Source organism: Sapajus apella, unplaced genomic scaffold (assembly GCF_009761245.1).
Source record: "Sapajus apella isolate SASKATOON/1434 unplaced genomic scaffold, GSC_monkey_1.0 scaffold6, whole genome shotgun sequence".
Taxonomy (NCBI): Eukaryota; Metazoa; Chordata; class Mammalia; order Primates; family Cebidae; genus Sapajus; species Sapajus apella.
The window spans coordinates 69,716,046-69,737,719 of record NW_022436946.1 but is presented as its reverse complement, the minus strand read 5'-3'; the positions used below and the strand labels follow the sequence as shown (position 1 = coordinate 69,737,719).

At 33.8% G+C, this 21,674-nt stretch overlaps 1 protein-coding gene and 1 non-coding gene across 6 annotated transcripts in view; both read right to left on the bottom strand.

The window, feature by feature from the left end:
* Window positions 1–21,674, bottom strand: part of PHIP (pleckstrin homology domain interacting protein) — a 143,541-nt gene that overhangs the window by 11,374 nt on the left and 110,493 nt on the right. For 4 of the 5 annotated variants that reach the window (XM_032275460.1, XM_032275459.1, XM_032275462.1 and 1 more), the window contains 11 exons: window positions 20,587–20,698; window positions 20,346–20,407; window positions 18,084–18,239; window positions 16,739–16,859; window positions 13,296–13,421; window positions 9,294–9,363; window positions 8,917–8,967; window positions 8,496–8,645; window positions 1,906–2,058; window positions 993–1,156; window positions 281–540 (listed from right to left, as the gene is read on the bottom strand). In XM_032275460.1, coding sequence (XP_032131351.1) covers window positions 281–540; window positions 993–1,156; window positions 1,906–2,058; window positions 8,496–8,645; window positions 8,917–8,967; window positions 9,294–9,363; window positions 13,296–13,421; window positions 16,739–16,859; window positions 18,084–18,239; window positions 20,346–20,407; window positions 20,587–20,698 — 1,425 coding nt within the window. The other variant, XM_032275463.1, reaches the window with a different exon arrangement.
* Window positions 13,114–13,186, bottom strand: TRNAF-GAA. The gene has a single exon. It is a non-coding gene; the product is annotated as a tRNA-Phe (tRNA).

Genomic DNA, 21,674 nt, shown 5'->3' with positions numbered 1-21,674 from the left:
TTTCAAAATCACAAAGGCAAGTCTTGCCAAATTGCTAGCTACTATGGGTACTATGATTTAAATTCAGGTAGTTTACATCAGAGTTGCCATTTTTAAGCATTAGTCTATAATGATCTAAACTTCAATTAAAATTTTCTTATTAAAAAAATATTTTTAACAGGAAAACAATGGCAAAAACAACAGTGTCTCTAAAATTACTAAAACCCAGCATATTACATTTGGCAAAGTAATAAATTAAGAGAATCACCATACACGTTTCAATTTAGAAATTGAGTCTTACTTGTTTTCCCTGGTATTGCAGATGCATTTGCTTTTGTAATAAAAGTTTTTGTGGCTGAAGAAGTAGATGGTTGCTCAGTGATAATCGGATCTACAACCACTCGGTTGCTTCTGGTTCGAACCACAGAACTAGACTCTGTTTTACCGTTTATCTGAGCAGCACTGTGTCTTGGTGGTATTGATCGTGTAGGTGTAGAGAATGCAGAGGTAGAGATTTCTGACTTTAGCTGGGGTTTTAAGATCCTTTTTTTCCTTTCAGGGCTGTAAATAAAATAGTATTGTCAGTCACTCTTATAGCTCTATGTGAATGAATGAAACAGTTTTACAATATTGTTGGATTCAATATTTGTACTATTATGAAATATGTTAAAATATGAGATTTGTAGTGGATTTCATATGATTGTGAGCCTTTGAAAGTGAATATTTAGTGAAGGATCGCTGTAAATGCTAAAGTTATATGACGGAAAGCATGATGCCATCACTACCCTAAAAATGCTGTTTTACTGTATAGATTTAGCAGTTTGAATTTAAGCACTTACACTAGTATAGCTTTAGTTAAAAGATTAAAAATCCTCCACATCATAGGAACTTGCATGTCAAATATATCATTCTGCAATATAGGGAATAGTAAAGGAAGTATTAAAAAACACCAAGTTCTATCATTTAGATTAAAGTTATAGATGACTTAGTGGTATCTAAAAGAAATTAAATACCTTGATGCAGCACTACTGGAAACAGAGCTGCTTCTGTTTCTTTTCTTCCTCCTTTTGGTTATGGTATTTCTTTTATGAAAACGAAGAGCAGATTTATAATCTGATAAAACTGAACTAATGTGTTCTTCAAAGAAAGCAGACAAGCGCAAACTCATGCTGTAAATCTGTGAGGACAAAAATAGTGTTCAAACATTCCTCAAAGGAAAATACCTTTGTCCAGCAAATATTGTAAGCATTTTTCTAGTAAAAACTCTTCAGAATTTCAATATTGCTTTTTACATCCCTTTTTCCTAATCTTTTGATGAAAAGGTAAAGTGAGCCATTTTAACAATTAAGTATTTTTGTGTTTAGAATAGGGATCTTCCAAGTTTTGAGATTCCTACTCTAAACTGAAATGGCTCACACAGACAGAACTCTTTATTGTCAATTCTATTAACACTGTAACTATCCCAAAGGTTTGAACCTGTTTTCTACCTAGCACTACCTTCTATTCTTTCTCATTTCATTGCTACATATAGCACTCCTTCGTGGTGTCATGTCTTGTCAAAGAGTGTTAAATTGTATTTTTACTTATTTGTACAAATCATTCACAAAGAATGCTCCATAAAGGAAGATAATAGCTAGAAAAGTTAAGCCCAGGTGGCTCTGGTGCATACCAGGACAATTTGCATCTATCTATTCAATCGCACTATTTCCAGATAAGTAACCACTCCCAGACATCAAAGATAACATCATTCTTATTTCATACAAGGAGCTGAATAGAAAGTTATAAATTCTTTTTCTAGTAGGACACCATTAAGAACATAACAGAAAGTTAACTTCGATCTAAATTTTAAGTAAAAGCAACATTTAGTCACCTAACATACTCCTCTAACTTAATCTAGTCATAAAAGAAAATAATTTAATTATATACCCTTGATCTTTTGCTTGGTGTATATGCTTTGGAATTACTAAAAATAAGTCTGACATCTTTACATAACTCCATTGGTGACTCATAATTCCCAGCCTCTAAAGTTTCTCTAACGGTAGCAAAATCCATGGGCGTGTCAATGATGTCTCTGTAGTCCTAGGAGAGGGAAAACAGGTGGTGTTATCATGATTATTACTACCACAAAGCATCACTTCTCAGCACAGGGATTCACATTGGATTTTTATGATAACTACAAGTCCTAGAACTCTTAATAATCACTCCTGTTCCCCTTATCAAGAGTCCCTTTTTTCTAGTAATTCTTTTTTATTTCTTATTCTCTTCCTTATATTGAAATCAGTAAGAATTTTCTTATTCAAGAAAATAGAAGTTATTAATTTTTCGCTAGAGACCTGGGGGATGGTTGTATAGGAAAAGGGAAAGTAAAAGAGTAAGGAAAAACTCCAGCTCTACAACCAAAAGTCTGAAGGAAAAACTCAAAACTTTATACTATTTATAAATTCTAAAGGTCTGACTCATTGAAACACAACTGTAACTTGGAAATAAAAACAGTGGATGTCCACCAACATCCCATTTATGTGGACACCTAAGTTCTAGTAATCTCAACTTCAGTATTACAATTGGGAGCTTTGCATGGTAGTAATCCAGAACTGTGAATGTAAATAGTTGTCACGAACTCTATGCATGTCATTTCGAGGACAGGTAGAATCACCTGAGGTGTCTACCTAGTCGACTGAGCATAAAATAAGGTAACAGACTGGAACCAATAAAAACACACAATGGAAGAGGAAGGGAAACAATAAATTATCATAATATAGTATATAATTCTAAAATTATCAGAATATGGCTTTTTTTTTTTTTTTTTAACAACAGACAAAGAGTATTGCACACCACCCCCATCCCCACCACATTTTTTTTGGGAGACACAGTCTTGCTGTTGTCCAGGTTAGAGTGCAGTCACAGCTCACTGCATCCTTGATGTCACAGACTTGTAATCGTCCCACCTTAGCCTCCCAAGTAACAGGGACTACAAGCAGATGCTACCATGACCAACTATTTTTTATAGAGATGGGGTCTTACTATGTTGCTCAGACTGGTCTCAAATTCCTGGTCTTAAATGACCTGCCTGCCTTGGCATCCCAAAGTGCTGGGATTACAGGCATGAGCCACCACACCTGGCTTGCACCTTTTCAATACTCCCTCAGTATGCAACTGCATTTTTTTGAAGTGTAACAACTTAACTTCGCACCATCAAGTTAAATTATGATTAAATATGTCTGACCATGAAGAAGGTGCCATATAAGGCAGGATTATTGCCTTTACAAATTTTTATTTCTTCCTAATAGGTATGCTTTTTATTTACTTTTCTTGCCTTATTGCATTGGCTAAAATTTCCAGTACTACGCTGAATAGCAGTGATGAGGTTGAACATTTTTCAGTCATCCCTAATTCTTAGGGGAAAAGCACTCAGTTTGTCACTAGTAAACATGATGTTAGCTATAGGCTTTTTTAATAGATGTTCTTTATCAAGTTATGAATGTTTTCCTTTATTCCTAGTTTTCTTAGGGTTTTTATAATGAATAATGTCTTGTTTCTTCAGATTCTGTATTTGTCTATTTGCCACCTATTCACAGGGCCAATGATGATCTGGTACCTGGGGGCCTTACAGACCTGGGGCAACCAATTCTTAGTAAGGGGCTCCACTGAGAACATGTCTTTCATATACATACCAATGAATCCCAAGTATAAAGCCCCAATCAGCTCCTTTTCTCACTCTCACACACTAAGCCAGTATTTCCCTGTTTTAAATCATCCCAGGGCCAGGACCAGACAACTAGAGACCACTGGCATTATTCAAACTAGCCAATAATAAGCTGTTTACTGTGACCTACCTTACATTTCCTGCAGAAACCCCAATAAAGGATTTCTAAGCTTTTCTCTAGTTTTGGTCTCTCCTAACTAACCAAAACCTAGCACTTCCCCAGTGGCCCTGTGTGACAAGTGGTGACCTCTTACTTTTCTGGGACACTTTTTAACTTTTTTCTTATGAGATAGGGTCTCACTCTATTGCCAGGCTAGAGTGCAGTGGTATGATCTTGGCTCACCGCAATGTCCACCTCCCAGGCTCAAGAAATCCTCCCACCTCAGTCTCATGAATAGCTGGGACAACAGGTGCATGCCACCGCAGCTGGCCCATTTTTTTTTAAAGACGAGGTTTTGCCATGTTGCCCAGGCTGGTCTCAAACTCATGAGCTCAAGTGATCCACCTGCCTTGGCCTCCCAAAGTGCTGGGATTACAGGTGTGAGCCACCATGCCCAGCCTGGGACTCTTGAGTATAATAAATGTCTTCCTTCCAAGGTTTTTAATTTCCTTCCATGACCACACTGACTTTACTATAACCAAAATGCATATTCACAGAAAAAATGGGTGTGAAATTTTGTCAAATGCTCTTTCTGTATTACTTGACATGATCATGGGATTTTTCTTTGTTAACCTATTAATATGATGGATTACACTGTATAGTGAACCATCTTTGTATCTCTGGAATAAACAGCACTTAGTCATGGTATACAATCATTTTTTAATATATTCCTGAATTCTATTTGCTGTTATTTGGTTAACGTTTTTTCTTCTTTTCTACTGTTTTTGTCTGGTTTTGAAATCAGGGGAGCACTGGCCTTCATAGAATGAGTTAGGAATTTGAGTTTTTCTATTTCCGGAAAAGATTATGTAGAACTTGTGTTAATAATTCTTTAAATGTTTGGTTGAATCCTCCAGTGAAGCCATCTGAAACTAGACATTTCTTTTTGAAAGCTTATAATCACAAATTAAATTTCCTTAATAGTAACTCAGTTATCTGTTTCATACTGGGTGAGGTGTGGTAGTTTATACTTTGAGTATTGGTCTATTTCATGTAAGTTATCAAATTTACGTGCGTAGATTTTTGGAGTATTTTTTATTTTTACTTTATTATCCTTCTGGTATTTGCAGGGTCTACAGTGATACATTCTATATCATCCCTGATATTAGTAATCTGTCTTCTCTTTTTAGCTTTCTAAATCTTAACAGAGGCTTGATTTTTGTTGATCTTTTCAAAGAACCAGCTTCCAATTTCATAGATTTTCTTTATTGTTTTTCTTTTTTGAGTTTCACTGATTTCGGCTCTTTATTATTTCCTTTTGTTGGCCTGCTTTTGGTTTATTTTAATATTCTTTAGGTTCTTGAAAAGTGAGCTTCAATTACTGATTTGAAACTACTCCTTTTCTGCTGTACTCTTTACTATACTTTACTACTAGAAATTTTCCTGCATTGCTTTAACTGCGTCCTACAAATTTTGATATACTGAATTTATTTTAATGGAGGTGAATGCATTTTTTTAATTCCCATGAGATTTGTTTGATCCATAAATTATTTACAGTTGGGCTCTTTTATTAACAAGTTCTTGGAGATTTTACATTATTGGCTTTACAAACTGTAGATTTGGGCAAAATATAAAAATTATTTTTTTAAAACGTTCTGTAATATTTTGGTTAAATGTAAAATTTATTTATGTGGAATACTTAATTTTTCTTCGCTCACATCTTGGGCTTCCACCATGAAGTATAGTACATGATAGCTGCTCAATACAATTCTGTTGAATAAATGAATGTTGTAGAATATTTAGCCCATTCATTTCCATCAAAAAGTTTAATTATTAACATCTTGCTTTGAATATTTGATTAAACTCAAAATGTGAACTAATATTTTTATATAAAAGGTGAAATATGAAGTGCATGATCTGCCTTAAATATTCCACTCAGGTAAGGATGATATAGTTAATTCAGAATTATAAAAAGTAGACTATCCAAAGTTTCCCTTTTCTCCTCTGTGACAGTAATTAACAACAACACACCTTCATCATGGAGTATCGCATAGGCAAGAGATCACATTTTTCTTATTTCTACTACTTTTTGTCTGCTAACACGTTTAGCTGCTGGGACAGGTTCTAAATATTTGCTAAATACTGTTCTCACTACTTTGAATACGTAAAAGATAACCATAATCTTATATAATTTTACATATTTTCAGTATGAAAAGTGAATGACTTTATATAAAAATCCATTTGCCTATTGTCTAAAAACATCAACTGTAACTGTGGTGCACTGGATATAAGGAATACAGCTTCCCATTGTGGCTTTGTCTATGAACTGCTACAAATAAACAGCTAACAGCTTTGTCTATACATCTTGAAGAGCTGAGTCTCAGGTTCAACATCAGTAAGTGAGTGGCTTGGAGCAGTCTCAGGTCTCCTCCATTTTTTCTGTATGACTGTTTTAATATTTTCTTTTTGACTTCCAACTGTTGATTTTTTTTTTCCACTCTTTTTCTAGGTAAAGATTTTATTCTTGGATATCCTGATCAGGAATCATAGTTTGTCAAATGTTTACCAATCCTAGAAAATTACCGGCCATTGGGTGTGGTGACTCATGCCTGTAATCCCAGCACTTTGGGAGGCTGAGGTGGGTGGACCATGAGGTCAAGAGATGGAGACCATCCTGGCCAATCTGGTGAAACCCCATCTCTACCAAAAATACAAAAATTAGCTGGATGTGGTGGCACATGCTTGTAATACTAGCTACTCAGGAGGCTGAGGCAGGAGAATCTCTTGAACCTGGGAGGTGGAGACTGCAGTGAGCCAAGATTGAGCCACTGCACTCCAGCCAGGCAACAGACCAAGACTCTCCTTCAGACACTTCATCTCTTTATCATTCTGTGTACCATTCTGTAGAATTTGTTTAGATCTTTATACTTACTACATCTTTAATCTGTTTTTAAAACTGTCCGGTAAGTTTAATTTCAGTAATTTTACATTTCATTTCCAGAATTCTATTTAGTTGATTTTAATACGTATTCTCTTTTTTTCTCAACACATTTTTCCCGTTTCTTATTCTTCCATTTCTTCCTTTAACCAAAATTATGTATCAAAGTTTAACTCACAGCATTTCTTTTTTCTTGGTGGTACATAAAACAGTCATCTTACAATGAATGTCATCTCTCTTTTTTTAATAAAGTATAGTATTTGAGAATAATCTATTACTCAAATTTTTGGCGAGAAGGTACTAATATTTCCATTTCTGTTGTCTTATACATGGTGGATCACTCCCTTATATAGGGGTGTGTGTGTGTGTGTGTGTGTGTGTGTATACATATATATTTTAACCATTAGTTAATTCAGTAAGGATTAACATTTTTTTCCATAATGGATTTCTACATAAGGGTAGTGCAAATTTGGATTCTAAGTCCATTTATAGCTTAAGTTTAGGAAAATTTCTCTTCTCTGACACTAGAGTAACTGGGAGAAACATTCTTTGCTGTGAAAGGAATTATTCAATTCGTCTTTTCATTCAGGGTGCAGTTCTTCAATACCTCTGTTTTAGGGTTGGGTTTCAGCTCCAAATTCCTTTTTCACCACTGCCCAAGGCCTTAATTATCTTTATATAGTATTAATACTTGTGCCTCTAGAAGATAAAGGTTGTCTTATTTCTATCCCTTCTTTTCAATGTAAAGCCCAGAATACAAAGACCTAAAACAATGAATAAATTGCAACTTATTTTTTAAAAGCATACATAGTTGAGCTTGCATGAACCAAAGCAAAATTTGTAAGTTGTGAAAACAAAGAGAGAACTGAAAGCCAGAACATTATAGCATCAGCTCAGTCCTAGGTTTTTTTTGAAAGGTGAGGTTCAAATTAGCTCAATTTATCACATTAGTGGAATTAAAAACCTGTCTTCCACATTTCACATTCTATGTTTCTAGTATTTTAAATGATAAGAAAAAATTCATTTTCTAATATTTATCTGTTGATGAAATTTATAACACTTATAAAAAAACAGATAATGATATCTGATGATACCACATGTAGGTCATTATGTCTTATAAAACATTTTTTATATTCATTTCAAACTATGAATGCTATCTGAAATGTGTAACGTTTAATTACTCTTTAAAGGAATTAGAAATCACTCTACACTAAATTCAGATTGCTATGATTGCATGCCAAAATAAATACTTATATCATGTTTCCTTAGCTCTTTTTACCGTGTATTCCATAAAGATTATACATTGGCCTAACCTAAATATATACAATAATGTCACCTTACATTCGTATACAGTGCTTCACATTTTAAAACTATTTTTATGTATTCTCTTTACATCTCCATAATCCTATAAAGAGGTGGGTATTATTATTTTTTTCCCTTGATAACTGCCATAATAAATTCATGGAATCCACATAAGGAAGACAATAAAAAAAGTAAACAACAACAAAAAATTCAAATGAGAAAATGAAGGGACTTGCTCAAAGTTACACAACTGGTAGGAAAAGAATAACCCAATTTTTACAATGTCTTAGTTCAGGGCTCCTTCCATTTCACCCCACTATTCAAAATTTGAATTATCTATATAACCAAATGGATGATACCATGTATAATAAAGAAATAAGCTATAATCATAAAAAATACCTAAAATAGCCAATTGTCATGTAAAAGATACATAGCAAACTGACGGGTAAAGAAAATATTTCAAAAATTCTTACTGGATATTCAAGGAGATCTACTGGCTGACGGAAAGGCTCTGAATCTTCACATTGAAATATGAGATTTAACAATTCTTCACACTGTTTCTTCCATGCTTGAATATCGTAAGACTGGGCTCTATTACGTAATCTTCTTCTAGGCTGATGGTCCTGCAATAAAAGGGTTCAAATATATTAATAAAAGAGCACTTACCCAATAAAATTTGTATTTTTAATGCAGCCTTAGATAATCGGGTAATATATAATAATTCAAATAAAAGAAAATATTAACCAAGTTCTGAAAAACATGCATTTTGTAATTGAAACTAATTTGAAATACTTAATGTCTTTTAAAATGCTAAGAATAAAAAAAAAAAGCAAAAAGCTCTTAACACATTTTAATTCATATAAAGTACTTCTGCTAAAACTAAAACTATATTACCTTTCTTTTTCGAGTAGAAGTTCCTGGCATATCAGCGTCTTTCTCTTCTTCCTTTGAGGCAAGAATTTATCAGATTCATAAAATGTTTTAGATGTCATTATACTTTATAGTTGATTAATTAGCAATTATTTCCTTTACATACTGGAACATCTGTAATGTATATGCTGGGGCACTTTACTTACTCATTGAAAAGTCTCCCCCCATTAAAAAAATTATTTGTAACTATAACAAGAATATTCTAATGCCAGTTTTTTTTAAAGTTAACTACACTAGACAAAAAATAATTTTCACAATAGCTTTTACCCGAAAACCACCATATGTAAATTCTTTTTATATAGTGAATATCAATATAGTAATCATAATGAAACATTACATACCTCAGAATCAGACAAAACTTTCTTCTTCATTGAATTATAAAGTGGAATTATGTTATAACAAGTCTGATCCCTACATAACAAGGAAATGTTAACATGTAAGATTAGAGCCATGATAAATTTTTTCCTAAAACCATATATATGTTCCTAAAACCATATATGTATGTGGCCATATATATAGTTTTTTATATATATAATCTATACATAAAAAAATCTATGTATCTATATATAAAATATGTATATGACCATATATGTGGCTATATATTACATACACACACACACACACACACACACACAAAACACACACACACACACATTTTTTTTGAGATGGAGTTTCGCTCTTATTGCTCAGGCTGGAGTGCTATGCCACATCTCAGGTTACTGCAACCTCCGCCTCCCGGGTTCAAGTGATTCTCCTGCCTCAACCTCCAGATTAGCTGGGATTACAGGCATGCACCACCAAGCGCAGCAAATTTTGCATTTTTAGTAGAGATGGGGTTTCTCCATGTTGGTCAGGCTGGTCTTGAACTCATGGCCTCAGGTGCCACCCTCGGCCTCCCAAAGTGCTGCGATTACAGCAGCCACCACAGGTGAGCCATCGCACCTGGCCAACTAAAACCATATTCTAAAATAAAGGTTGGAACTGAAGCCTTGCATTCTCCATAGGCTTACTCCACTAACTTGTGCACACACATTTGACCCTGACCCCTCCACTCTATGTAGAGCTTTCAGTGTGGCCTGGCTATATCATTACACCAAACCCAATTCTCATATCCCAGTCTTTGCTTAGGTATCTGCTGTGCTTCTTCCATTCCTGTCTTCAAACAGCTAATACGCTTCTTGACTCCCAACTCTTTCTTTTATAAGTATTTCCTACAACTTTGTTCTTAGGCATCTTCTCTTGACACCGTACCTTTTGCTGTGATAACTTTATATATTTGTGGTTTATCTGTGTAAATGCAAATTTCCTGCAATGTGTCCTCACCTTTCTCCTGAGCATCCTACCACCACCTAAAATTCCACACGTCTAAACTCAATAGTGACTCCCTTCTTCTTTTTCTTTTTTTTTTAAACAACATATCATTGAGAATCTTGGTTTTTCACTATTTCTTCCACTTCCTCCTCCTTATAAACCCAATCAGTAGTCAATTGCTGTGAACTCTATCCCCAAGGGTGTCTGGGCATCTGTCCCATTCTCACTTCCATAAATTAAGCCCTCATCACCTCTTACTTGGTCAACTGTAGCAGTCAATCTGCTATTTATGCTTTTTGTCTCTTCTCTATCAATTAATATTAGACACTGCAGTCAAATTAATACTTTTAAGGAACAGTATAAAACATTTTATTCTCATGTTAAAATACTTTCAACAGCCCTTTGCTCTCAGAGCTCGTATTTTAAAAGTCTACCTTAGAATGGCAGGCACTCAAGGCCACCCAAGATTTGGCCCCAACTCAAATTTATAGCACTGTATCTTACTATGACTTCTACTCATATACTGTCTACTTCACCCAATTTATATTGCCCTAATTAAACCTTCCTACCTCATGTTACTCCTTATCCTGGAATGGCTTTCTTTTCATCTAATGTTTCCTTGATCTAACAATATCTACCTTGTATATAATGTCTTCTTAACATATTTCTCCTCCCCTGTATCTGAATCCCCATCATCACAGCAAAAAGTGATCCCATTCTCATCTAAACTTTTATACAATTCTCTTATTGTCAGTTTTCCTTATAGTTTTTTCGACTTATCTATCCCATGAAGCTGTATTAAGAGGATAAAAATAGTACCTCCAAGAATCCATTACATTACTTTGTATGTATCAATTGCTTGAAATGTTGTCAAATAACTCAATTAAAAAATACAATAATCAAAATTTCAAATACTTGATACCTTGAAAACTAGCTGCTATAAAAAACATTTTTAAACAACTATACACATCTAAAAAAAATGCCACCAATTTATTTTTAGGCATGTACAATCCAAATACTTTAAGTATTACATGAATCTGCTTTCAAAGACATTTCAAAGTAGCTGGTTGAAAGAAATACATTTCACAGACTATTCCAAATGTATTAACAATTTTCATCTAAATTATTTCACTGAAATATGAATATACCATGTCATGCAGTTCTATCGATTTTCTTCAAAAAAAAAAAAAAGACATACATACACATAGTAATAACACTTATAAAAAATTACTAACATTAAGAGTCTTCAGAATAACAATTACTAATTTCACTAAGAAAAACAAAAGCCTGGCAATAGTAGCCCCTAAACCATTCGGAAAGCAAAAGATTTCTTAGGTAGAGAAAGGGTACAAAATTTACCTTACTACTTATGTTTAGTGTTTTCTTACACTTAAATGGCCTGCATTCCTCGGTTTAAAACAATTAATCAAAAAGGAACCCAAAGATTATGTTCATTAATGAGAATGATGCAGGGATGTTTATTTAAAAAAAAAAAAAACAAAAAAAAAAAAACTGAATAATCCTGAATTTTTTATTATCTAAAAATGAAAGTTGATAATAGCTATGTAAGTAAGCTTTTAAAATGCACTGTTACTGCCGGGCGCGGTGGCTCAAGCCTGTAATCCCAGCACTTTGGGAGGCCGAGGCGGGTGGATCACGAGGTCAAGAGATCGAGACCATCCTGGTCAACACGGTGAAACCCCGTCTCTACTAAAAATACAAAAAATTAGCTGGGCATGGTGGCGCGTGCCTGTAATCCCAGCTACTCAGGGGGCTGAGGCAGGAGAATTGCCTGAACCCAGGAGGCGGAGGTTGCGGTGAGCCGAGATCGCGCCGATCGCGCCATTGCACTCCAGCCTGGGTAACAAGAGCGAAACTCCGTCCCCAAAAAAAAAAAAAAAAAAAATGCACTGTTACTACTTCTCAACCAGAAAAAAAAATTCAATATAAATAACATGGAATCAGAGCAGTCTTTGTGCAAAATATATAATTCATTTCTCTGCCTTCAACCTAGGAGACTCAATTCATTCTATGACTACATAAAATCCTTAAGACAGGGAAGGGAAAGTAATTCTGCCTTACTAAATAGTGGTTATCACACTTGTTATCGGATCAATGAGGAAGTAAACTTGACTTTGAAGAAGAATCATGAAAGTTAAATTCAGTCTCTTGCTGGACTACTTAAATACTTGTTAATATACTTGACAGGGGCAATATACTGTTAGGATGAAAACTTCTCAAATCAGATGGCAGACACTCATTTACTGTGCAACCTTATACATGTTAACCACCAAAGGCCATAGTTTCCTCAATTCAAAATTACAGAACTGATCACTTCCACCCATAAGATTATTGGGTTAGAAGAGTTAAACGTAGGTAAAACATTACATGTTAAGTAAATCTTTACTATGACAATTGTCCAACAATTAGGTTGAGGAAAGAATCTGTTTTTTAACTGTAAAACACAATGGTAATGCAATTTTTTTTTTTAGTTCATTCTGTTTTTAAATTTTTTTTATTTTTTTTGAGACACAGTCTCACTCTGTCACCCAGGCTGGAATGCAATGGTTGCACTCTCAGCTCACTGCAACCGCCACCCTCCTGCGTTCAAGCAGTTCTCCTGCCTCAGCCTCCCAAGTAGCTGGGATTATAGGTGCGTGCCATCATAGCCAGCTAATTTTTGTATTTTTAAGTAGGGATGGGGGTTTCACCATGTTGGTCAAGCTGGTCTCGAACTCCTAGCCCCATGATCCACTCGCCTCAGCCTCCCAAAGTGCTGGGATTACAGGTGTAAGCCATCGTGCCTGGCTTGATTTCATTCTTAATATTAGCTAATGAACTAAATGTTTCTTCTGAAACCTGGGATTGAACCAAGGACCTTTGGATCTTCAGTCTAATACTCTTCCAACTGAGCTATTTCAGCTACTCTTAAATGCTGCTTCTTTACCAACAGTATGTTTTCTATTTTAAGAGTAACTATAGTGCCATCAATTATTACAACTATCATAATTAAGTATGAAAAAATAACTTACTTTATAAAATGCAGAAGAAGATCAGTCACGAATTTAGCAGATTTCACAATAGGGCTTCCAGGCTCATTAAATGTTCGTGTATTATGCTCTATGTATCGAACTTCCCACATTAGGGAAGAAATCCGCCTTAAAAAAACAAAATATATGTCTCAACTTCCTTATATTTAGAAATATGTGTACATGATTTAAAACCAAGATATTCCAACTTTTCAATTTAAGTCTAAGCCAATCATAAAAACCATTGGTCTATAGTCATTTTCAAAGAAACATAACTAAATTTGTATTTGGGGGAAAAAAGAGAGGGGCAACCATAATTATGTATTTGCATGTAAGATGTCTGGAGCACACCAGGCTATTAACAATGCCCTCTTTTTGGAAGGGAGAATGTCTAAAACTGGAGTGGCAGGAGAGGAGAGTTTTAAGTTTTGGCTTTATATATTTTTATCATGAATACTGTCATTTTTTGGTAATAAAGACGCCTGACTTCTGAACAAAAAAGGACACAAGTAATTTAAATTTAATTATATTACTGGTAATCAAATGACATGTAAAAATGAAAAGTTAACTGACAGCCCACTTATGAGATACAAAACCACAAACATATAGTATGTTAGTTTACCAAGAAACCTAACTAAAAGAGAATTATTTTCTGAACACTTAATTGACAATGCCAAAATAAATTCTGCAGTTTTATAATTTTATTTCTGTAAGTAAATAAAAAACCAAGGACAACTTTTGAGAATATTATCTGTGTCCTGACTTAAAATAATAAAGAAAACAGAAAATCTTAACGATTGTGAACAGGAATACAATTACATGGAATAAAAAAAAACACTATATAATTGTGGACACAGAAACATAAAGAAAAATTTCTGTGCATTTCAAATAGATTCACAAGGCTCACTCTAAAAACAGAATCACAGGTATCTTCAGTGTATCATATAGAAAACTGTGTGTAAAATAAAACATTAGATTAGTACCAGCAGGGCAAACTGACAGTAGTAGTTTAACAAGAGACTGAACTAGAAGTATCAGAGAGGAAAAAGCAAACTGCAAGAAGTCTTATGCCAATGAGCAAAGGAGGAAGCAAAAACCTTTAAACAGTGATATGGCACTGGAAAGCATCATTGTATTGAGTAAGAACAACACTCAGGTTTATAACTGAGTTTATTATCACGTTGGAAAACAGGCAATTTCTAATTCATGTAAGTACTGTGTTCCAAAAGTTTTTTTTTCCCCCTAAATTGGCTAAAAAACTAGGGTAATGCTAAAAGCCTATTTAAAATATAATGTATCTTAAAATACAGATGTTCCTTAACTAACGATAGGGTTACATCCTAATAAACCCATTGTGAGTTCAAAATACCATTAAGTCGAAAATGCATGCAATATACTTAACCTAGCAAATATTATAGCTCCGCCAAGCCTACCTCAAACATGCTCAGAACATTTACATCAGCCTACAGTTGGGCAAAATCATATGGCAACACAGTATGCTGTACAATATGGGTTTAACCTCATTATCACAAAGCTGACTGCGAGCTACTGGGAGCTATAGCTCACTGCTGTTCCTCAGTATCATGAAAGAATACATCACAAGTCCAGAAAAAGATCAAAATTCAAAATCAAGCAAGGTTTCTATCGAATGCATATTCCTTTCACATCACTGCAAAGCTGAAAAATCTAAGTCAAATCATTTTAAGTCAGGAACCTTATGTATAGTATATGTCAGCAATTATCATGTTGAGCAATGTGTGAGATGTTTACAACAATACTGGAAGATATGAGCAGCTTATCTTTCTAGTGGCAGTCCAACTAGTGTATGTATACAAACAATTCTTTCCTTCTCATCCACCCATGTTTTGTTTTGTCTTGTCTCTGAAGCACTAGGTTTAACTTCCAATCTTTAGCAATTTAGGGGGTAAGGGAGAAAGAGGAATATAGTGAAGAATTCATTTAAACTTCCAACACCTGATACTGAAAAAGACTTGAGGACTGCTTTGAGGGTAGGATGGTTGGGAAGCACATAGCATAGGGGATTTTCTTTTTATCTCTATGCTTTTGGAGAAATATCAAGGAAGCAACAGCAATTACACCTAACAAGATCAGAAAAATCTTTAGAACCTAAAGTCTAATATCTTAGTTTTCTTTATTCCAGTGGTTCTCAATCAAGGATAATTACACTTCCCAGAAGACATGGAACAATGTCTGAATACATTTTTGGTTTTCAAAACTAGGGAGGCTGCTACTGGCATCTAGTGGGTATAGACAAAGGATAGCCCCTCAACAGAAATACAATTTAAGTAATAAAAAGAATCAAAGGCACATTTTACATAGAAAAACATTACTACAAAATATGAGTAAAACTTCTCTAAGTTAAAAAGAATAATAATGGAAAGGACTTCAGTAATAACTGGTCACAGAAAGAAACTTTTAATGCAATGTTATACAAATTAAATTGTTGGACTGCAAAGTAAAAGTCATAAAAGAAAAATTAAAACTAAAAACAGGATTCCACTATGTAAAAACTGGAAACATTTTTTTTAACAAAACATTTTAGGTACTAGAAGATTAAAGACATTTATCAAAATTACCTAGATATGCAAATTAATCAAAATTATGCCTGGGCTGTTTAATTCTGTTTCATGATAAACTACAACTATGAAAAACTGAATATTTTCAAGTATCAGTGTTTTAAGTAATGAAAGGTGAATATAGGCAAAATAAGAACAAAATACTTAATAGAAATATATAATTTTTATTATATACTCTATTAAAAATCAATGAACAAATACATATTTTAATGTTATTTAGGAGAAAATGAAATACTTTGCCATGCTTTATAAAGCACAACATAAAGACAGTGAGCATCAAATCATTTCACCCTCTAGGAAAAACAGTATCTAGGAACTGTATTTTAAGTGTCTAAAGACCAGCAGCATGGGCATTACTGGGAACTTGTTAGAAATGCAGAATCTCGGCCAAGTGCGGTGGCTCATGCCTGTAATCCCAGCACTTTGTGAGGCCGATGAATGCCGATCACAAGGTCAGGAGTCTGAGACCAGCCTGGGCAATATGGCGAAACTCCATCTCTACTGAAAATACAAAAATCAGCCAGGCGTGGTGGTGTGCACATGTAGTCCCAGCTACATGGGAAGCTGAGGCATAAAAATCGCTAGAGCCTGGGAGGTGGAGGCTGCAGTGAACCAAGATTGCACCCTGCACTCCAGCCTGGGTGACAGAGCGAGACTGTCTCAAAAAAAAAGAAATGCAGAATCTCAGGTCCTACTCTAAATCTACTGAATAAAATTCTACATTTTAGTATAATCTCCACATGATTCATATGTACATTTGTATACACAAAAAGTTGAGAAACACTGCTAAATAAGATTAGTAAATGGAAAGATCACCAGCTTTAATAGTAGCTATCAAATGGTTCTAACCTGTAAAACCTGTTTTCCAGTCTTTGTTTAATTGTACTTAGATCCGTTGGATATGCCACTACTGTGCAATACATGGGATAGGCTTGCAGATCCACAGGGGCCACAAATGCTGAAGCAATATCTAAAACAAATAGATAAGTTTGTGAATTTATTTTTGTATGCTTAAAATAACTAAGGAAAAATTCTGTTTGAAATAAGACTTAAAAAGTCCTAACCTACATAATCATTAGTCTGCCATTGTCTTTTCATAAAAAATATAACTCAGCAGACATAAAAAAATAGTCTCACTTTTTATTATGTCTACATTTACCTTGCCAAATTCTGGAGCTATTTTTTTATTCACAGGTTCACAGTTGGTCATTCCTGAAATCTGTATTTGACAAAGCCATTCTATTAACACTGTAACATACTGCATTCAAATCTAACCTTTGACTTTCTCAAAACTTATTCCCCTTGTCTCAACTTTACATTATTCTGTGAAATATCAGACAAGTAGAGAAAAGGAAACAGGACCAGAAGTTTTGATTCAGTGACACTACTGACCCAATGACACACTGTAAAGTTGTACAGTGTAACTGTAACTACTTAAAATCACTTCCAATTTTTTGCTCGTTCACCTATAAAACTACTTTATAAAATACTAAAATATTGCTAAAATTATTTAAGGTAGTATTTATAAGGCTATTCCTATAAAGTGTTGGCATTTTATAAAATACTTCTGAGTTGAGTATTCCTCAATCCCTGTTTCTATCCAGTGTCTTCAGCTCTTCATACTCATGTTGATTTCTCTCTAGACTCTGAAGGTGTTTACTTACTGAGGGAGTGGGTTGCTATAAACTACCACAGAGTCTAGAGTTACTTCACAGGCCCTGAACTCAGATAATCAAGTTTTGTGGTCATTGTTTTCTTTTCTTTTAATGAGGCAAAGCAATTCATATGCCCTATTCTCTCCCCTTAAAAAGATCCTCTTTTGTGTGTGTATATAAAGTTCGGGGAAACCAGTACAGCTATCCATATAATTATAATTCAGCTTTCAACCCTCCTTCTTCAATTCATATGTCAGTGTTTTAAATTGGGTTGTGGAGAACCCAGATTTTTTTTCAGAGATGCCTCTGGTACTTCTAGGAAGCCCTTATTCTAAAATTCAGCTAACGTAACCTAATTTACACCTGTTTTAGTTAAGTCCTGTGTTAAGACCTCATTCAAAAAGAGATTATCACTTAAAATGTTTGTAACTACTGACTTATGATACAGTGAAAAAAAAAAAATTGGGGGGATATAACATTGTTTCCCATTACTTTGCTGTCTGCCAGTTTTTTCTACGCTCATGTGTTGTTTTACTTACCTAGTGTCATCAACTGGTTTATTCCTGCTACAATTCTTTCACATTCTTCATCCCTGGGATTGGTACCCCATTCTCCATCAAGAGGTTTATAGATAAGTGATCTGCATTCAACATCAGTTAAAGGAACACTGGTACCTAGTTCTTCAGGAAATACAGCTGAAATGACAATGCAGATCATTACAAATACATGGTAACTTATTAGTATTTAGGTTAGCTTTAGAATATAAAAATAATAGCCACAAAATTTAAGTATATTTTGTAGAGATACCGTAAATATACCCTTTATTTTAATTAAGGAAAGTATGTTTCAAGGATTACTAAAATTTAAATTAATTTTTAAATGATATTTCTAAGTAATTCTCTAAATAATAATTACTTCTCCAAAATTATACCTGAAAATCTGTTCTATAATCAAGTTATAAGTACAGAAATTATTTCTATAAAATATGCAAAATAAAAGTTTTCTGAATCACTTCATAATTTAATTGCCATGTTTACTTTGATAAAGTATACACAAGATAAAACTGAACTAAAGTGACATTATCTAGAAATATTTCAATCAAAGCTTCAATTTTTGAATGTAGGAACAGAAAGAATTATGAAAATTGACAAATGATGCTTATGCTTGTTGTTCTAAATTATGAAGGTTATGTTTTCTGCATGCTTGAATCTTTCAGTTTTAGCTGAAGGAATCACTAGAGGATTGTGGTAACCCAAAGTCTCCAAATGTGCTAATTTTTTCTTTCGACTAGGTTTCAGTAGATACACACTAGAAAATGTGCCACTGTTTGTGTACAATCAAAATTCTCATCACAAACTACAATTAAACTCTATAGGTTCATATGTATCTAAATAGAACAATAATAACCACCCTTCAATATATTTAGGTAGGAAACAAAATAGTAAATCAGTATCACTTATTCATTTAAAAAACATCCAGGGCATTACAATACCAACTGGCTTCACTGCTATCATATTCACAACAGTTCAATGTGAGCTCAAATTCAAATCTTTTTTTTTTAATAGAGAAAAACAACAAAAAGATAAGCCATGTAATCCGGTTACAAATTGATTAAGATATTTAGTAATTTTAAATGGTTCTAATTTAGCATGAGATACAAAATATATTTTTGGCATTAAATTTTCAAAGTGATAATTACTGCAAAGAACTAAGCTTATCGGTATGACCATTTTCTCATTTCTGAGGTCTATGAGACTGGGTTTTCTTCAATTATTTTTTCTCTGACTTTGGATTACAATAACTACTGAGCAACTCAATTTATAAAAGATTATTTCTATTATGTTAGAAATTAGATGCTTTCCTTTTTGTTTTTTAAACATTTTATCTGCTGGCAGATGTATTTTTTTTTTTAATCAAACGATATAGAATAATGTAAAGGCATTTATGAAGTCTTTATAATCCCACTTTATAACCATAATTAAAATCTGAATATATACTTGTAACCTTTTTTTGGCTTATACAACTGTGTATGTGTGTTGCATTTTTAAAAAACAAACAAAAATGGGCAATGAAGTGGAAAAAAACTGTAATCTCCAGGCTTTGGTCCCACTGACCTTTTCTCAATACAAGGAAGATGTCTTATTCACTATCTAGGGCTAATTATTAAATCCTGAATGTCAGTCCATATGTACAATGACAGTTATTATTACCATCATTAATTTTAACTATATCTTTATTGAGCTGTTATGTGTGGCAGGCTTTATAACAAGCACTTCACATACATGATGCTATTTAATCCTCAAAGCCCCTATAACAAAGGTATTAGCTTAAACAATTTCAAAGGCCAGATCCTAAAAACCTGGGGTGTGAGGCTTTATGGAACTTGCCAAGATCACATAAAAAATGACAAGTCAGGATATGAACTGATGTCTCACTCAAAAGCCTGAACTCGTAAGTATTACATTACACTCCAAGCACTGTGCTAAAGTTAAAAAAAAATCTCTGCCTCCCAAATGCACAGTTTCTTGGGTGAGTAACAATTAATAAAACAATTTCATGTTTTGTTGTAACAAATTAATTTCAATCTTTCCTGTTAGACTATAAATTCCAAATATGGTTATGTCTACCTTCTTCACTGCTGAATCTCCCCTAATTCAATGTGTACAATAAATATTTGCGGAACCAACGTTTTCTATTTGATACTCACAACAACCCTAACTGGTAGCATGTGAGCAAATCTTAAACAATTTCTTAAGAAATTAACTCCATAATGCAGAGAAAAAAACCCAACATACACTTACCATTATTAGGTATAAGCTCCATATCCCAAGGACTCATCTTTTCTGTATCTCCATTGTCCCAGCTTAAAGAAGGAAAAATCATTATATTAAAAAATCTAAATTATTGTATCACAATTTTAATGAAATCAATTATCAAAATAATTGCTTCTGTGTTTAAAACAAGTCTCTTTATCTTGTAATAGATGGGAAAAAAATTCAAAGCAAGCCTAGGTGAACTAAAATATAACAAATATTTCCTTACCAAACATTGTAGCATTGAAACAGACTATCAGGGTACTCAAGTTGAAGAGGTTCCTGGCTTTCAATTGTTCCAAACCACCAGGCATCATCTATGACAGACCTGAAGCGGTCACCTGGCAAATAACAAAAACTATCTCATTACTTTGAAATGCATGGCTGCTGTGACTACTTTTTCCTAATGTAAACCTTTAGGTACCTAAACTGCCTGTATGATTTCAGAAGACAAAAAGTGACCCACACACTCCAAAAATAAGTAAGTACGATCAGCAATACCAAGAGAAAAAAGCTATTTAGTAAGCATACTTGAAGTGTGACTTAACAGTTTTCAATTCTATTTCTTAGATTTCATTAAGGTATAGAGAAATTCACTTGTTTTAGGAATTTTTACCAATCTAGCATTTTAAATTCCTCATTAACACTATACCCAAACTTTTCACTCAAATAAAATTAAAATTTAGATAAGTTCTACTCAACAATTACTTCGTCTATTTTTAATTTCTTACTAACTGTAGGCAAGTTTCCCAACCATCAATCAAGACTTCACCCTAAAAACAACAAACAACATGAAATACAACTTGTCTTCCTTCATTTCAAACTCCCTTAATACTCACTCACTCTCCCTTTCCTGTAAAAGGAAACAAAAATAAAACAACTAATCTTTTTAAAACAGAGGACTCTCCTTGTTTCTGTTTCCTTATCTAATTGCTGTCGTCATATTACTTAACCTGCTTTTTCCCAAAGACCTGAGTAAGCTATAAATGCTATGGCCTTTTCTTATCTAAATCTTCTCAAGTTCCTTCTGTGTCATAAGTAAACTGTAAGTCACTTACTTCCTTTATGCAATGCCTTCCTGTTCCTTAGCTGTCACAGTACTTGAGTTTTCTCCTGGCTAGCATAGGATAGAGTCTGAAACACTTGGGTTCAAATAATGTATCTGTGTTAAGTCTGAATACATTATTTTTTGACTCATTTTCCTTGTCTGTCAAATAGAAATAGTGATGTCTACCTCCCAGCAGTTTTTGAGTAACACGTTCTATTAAAGAACTCTACATTGTTGACATGCTGTTAAGTCAAAATGAAGTTAGCAAT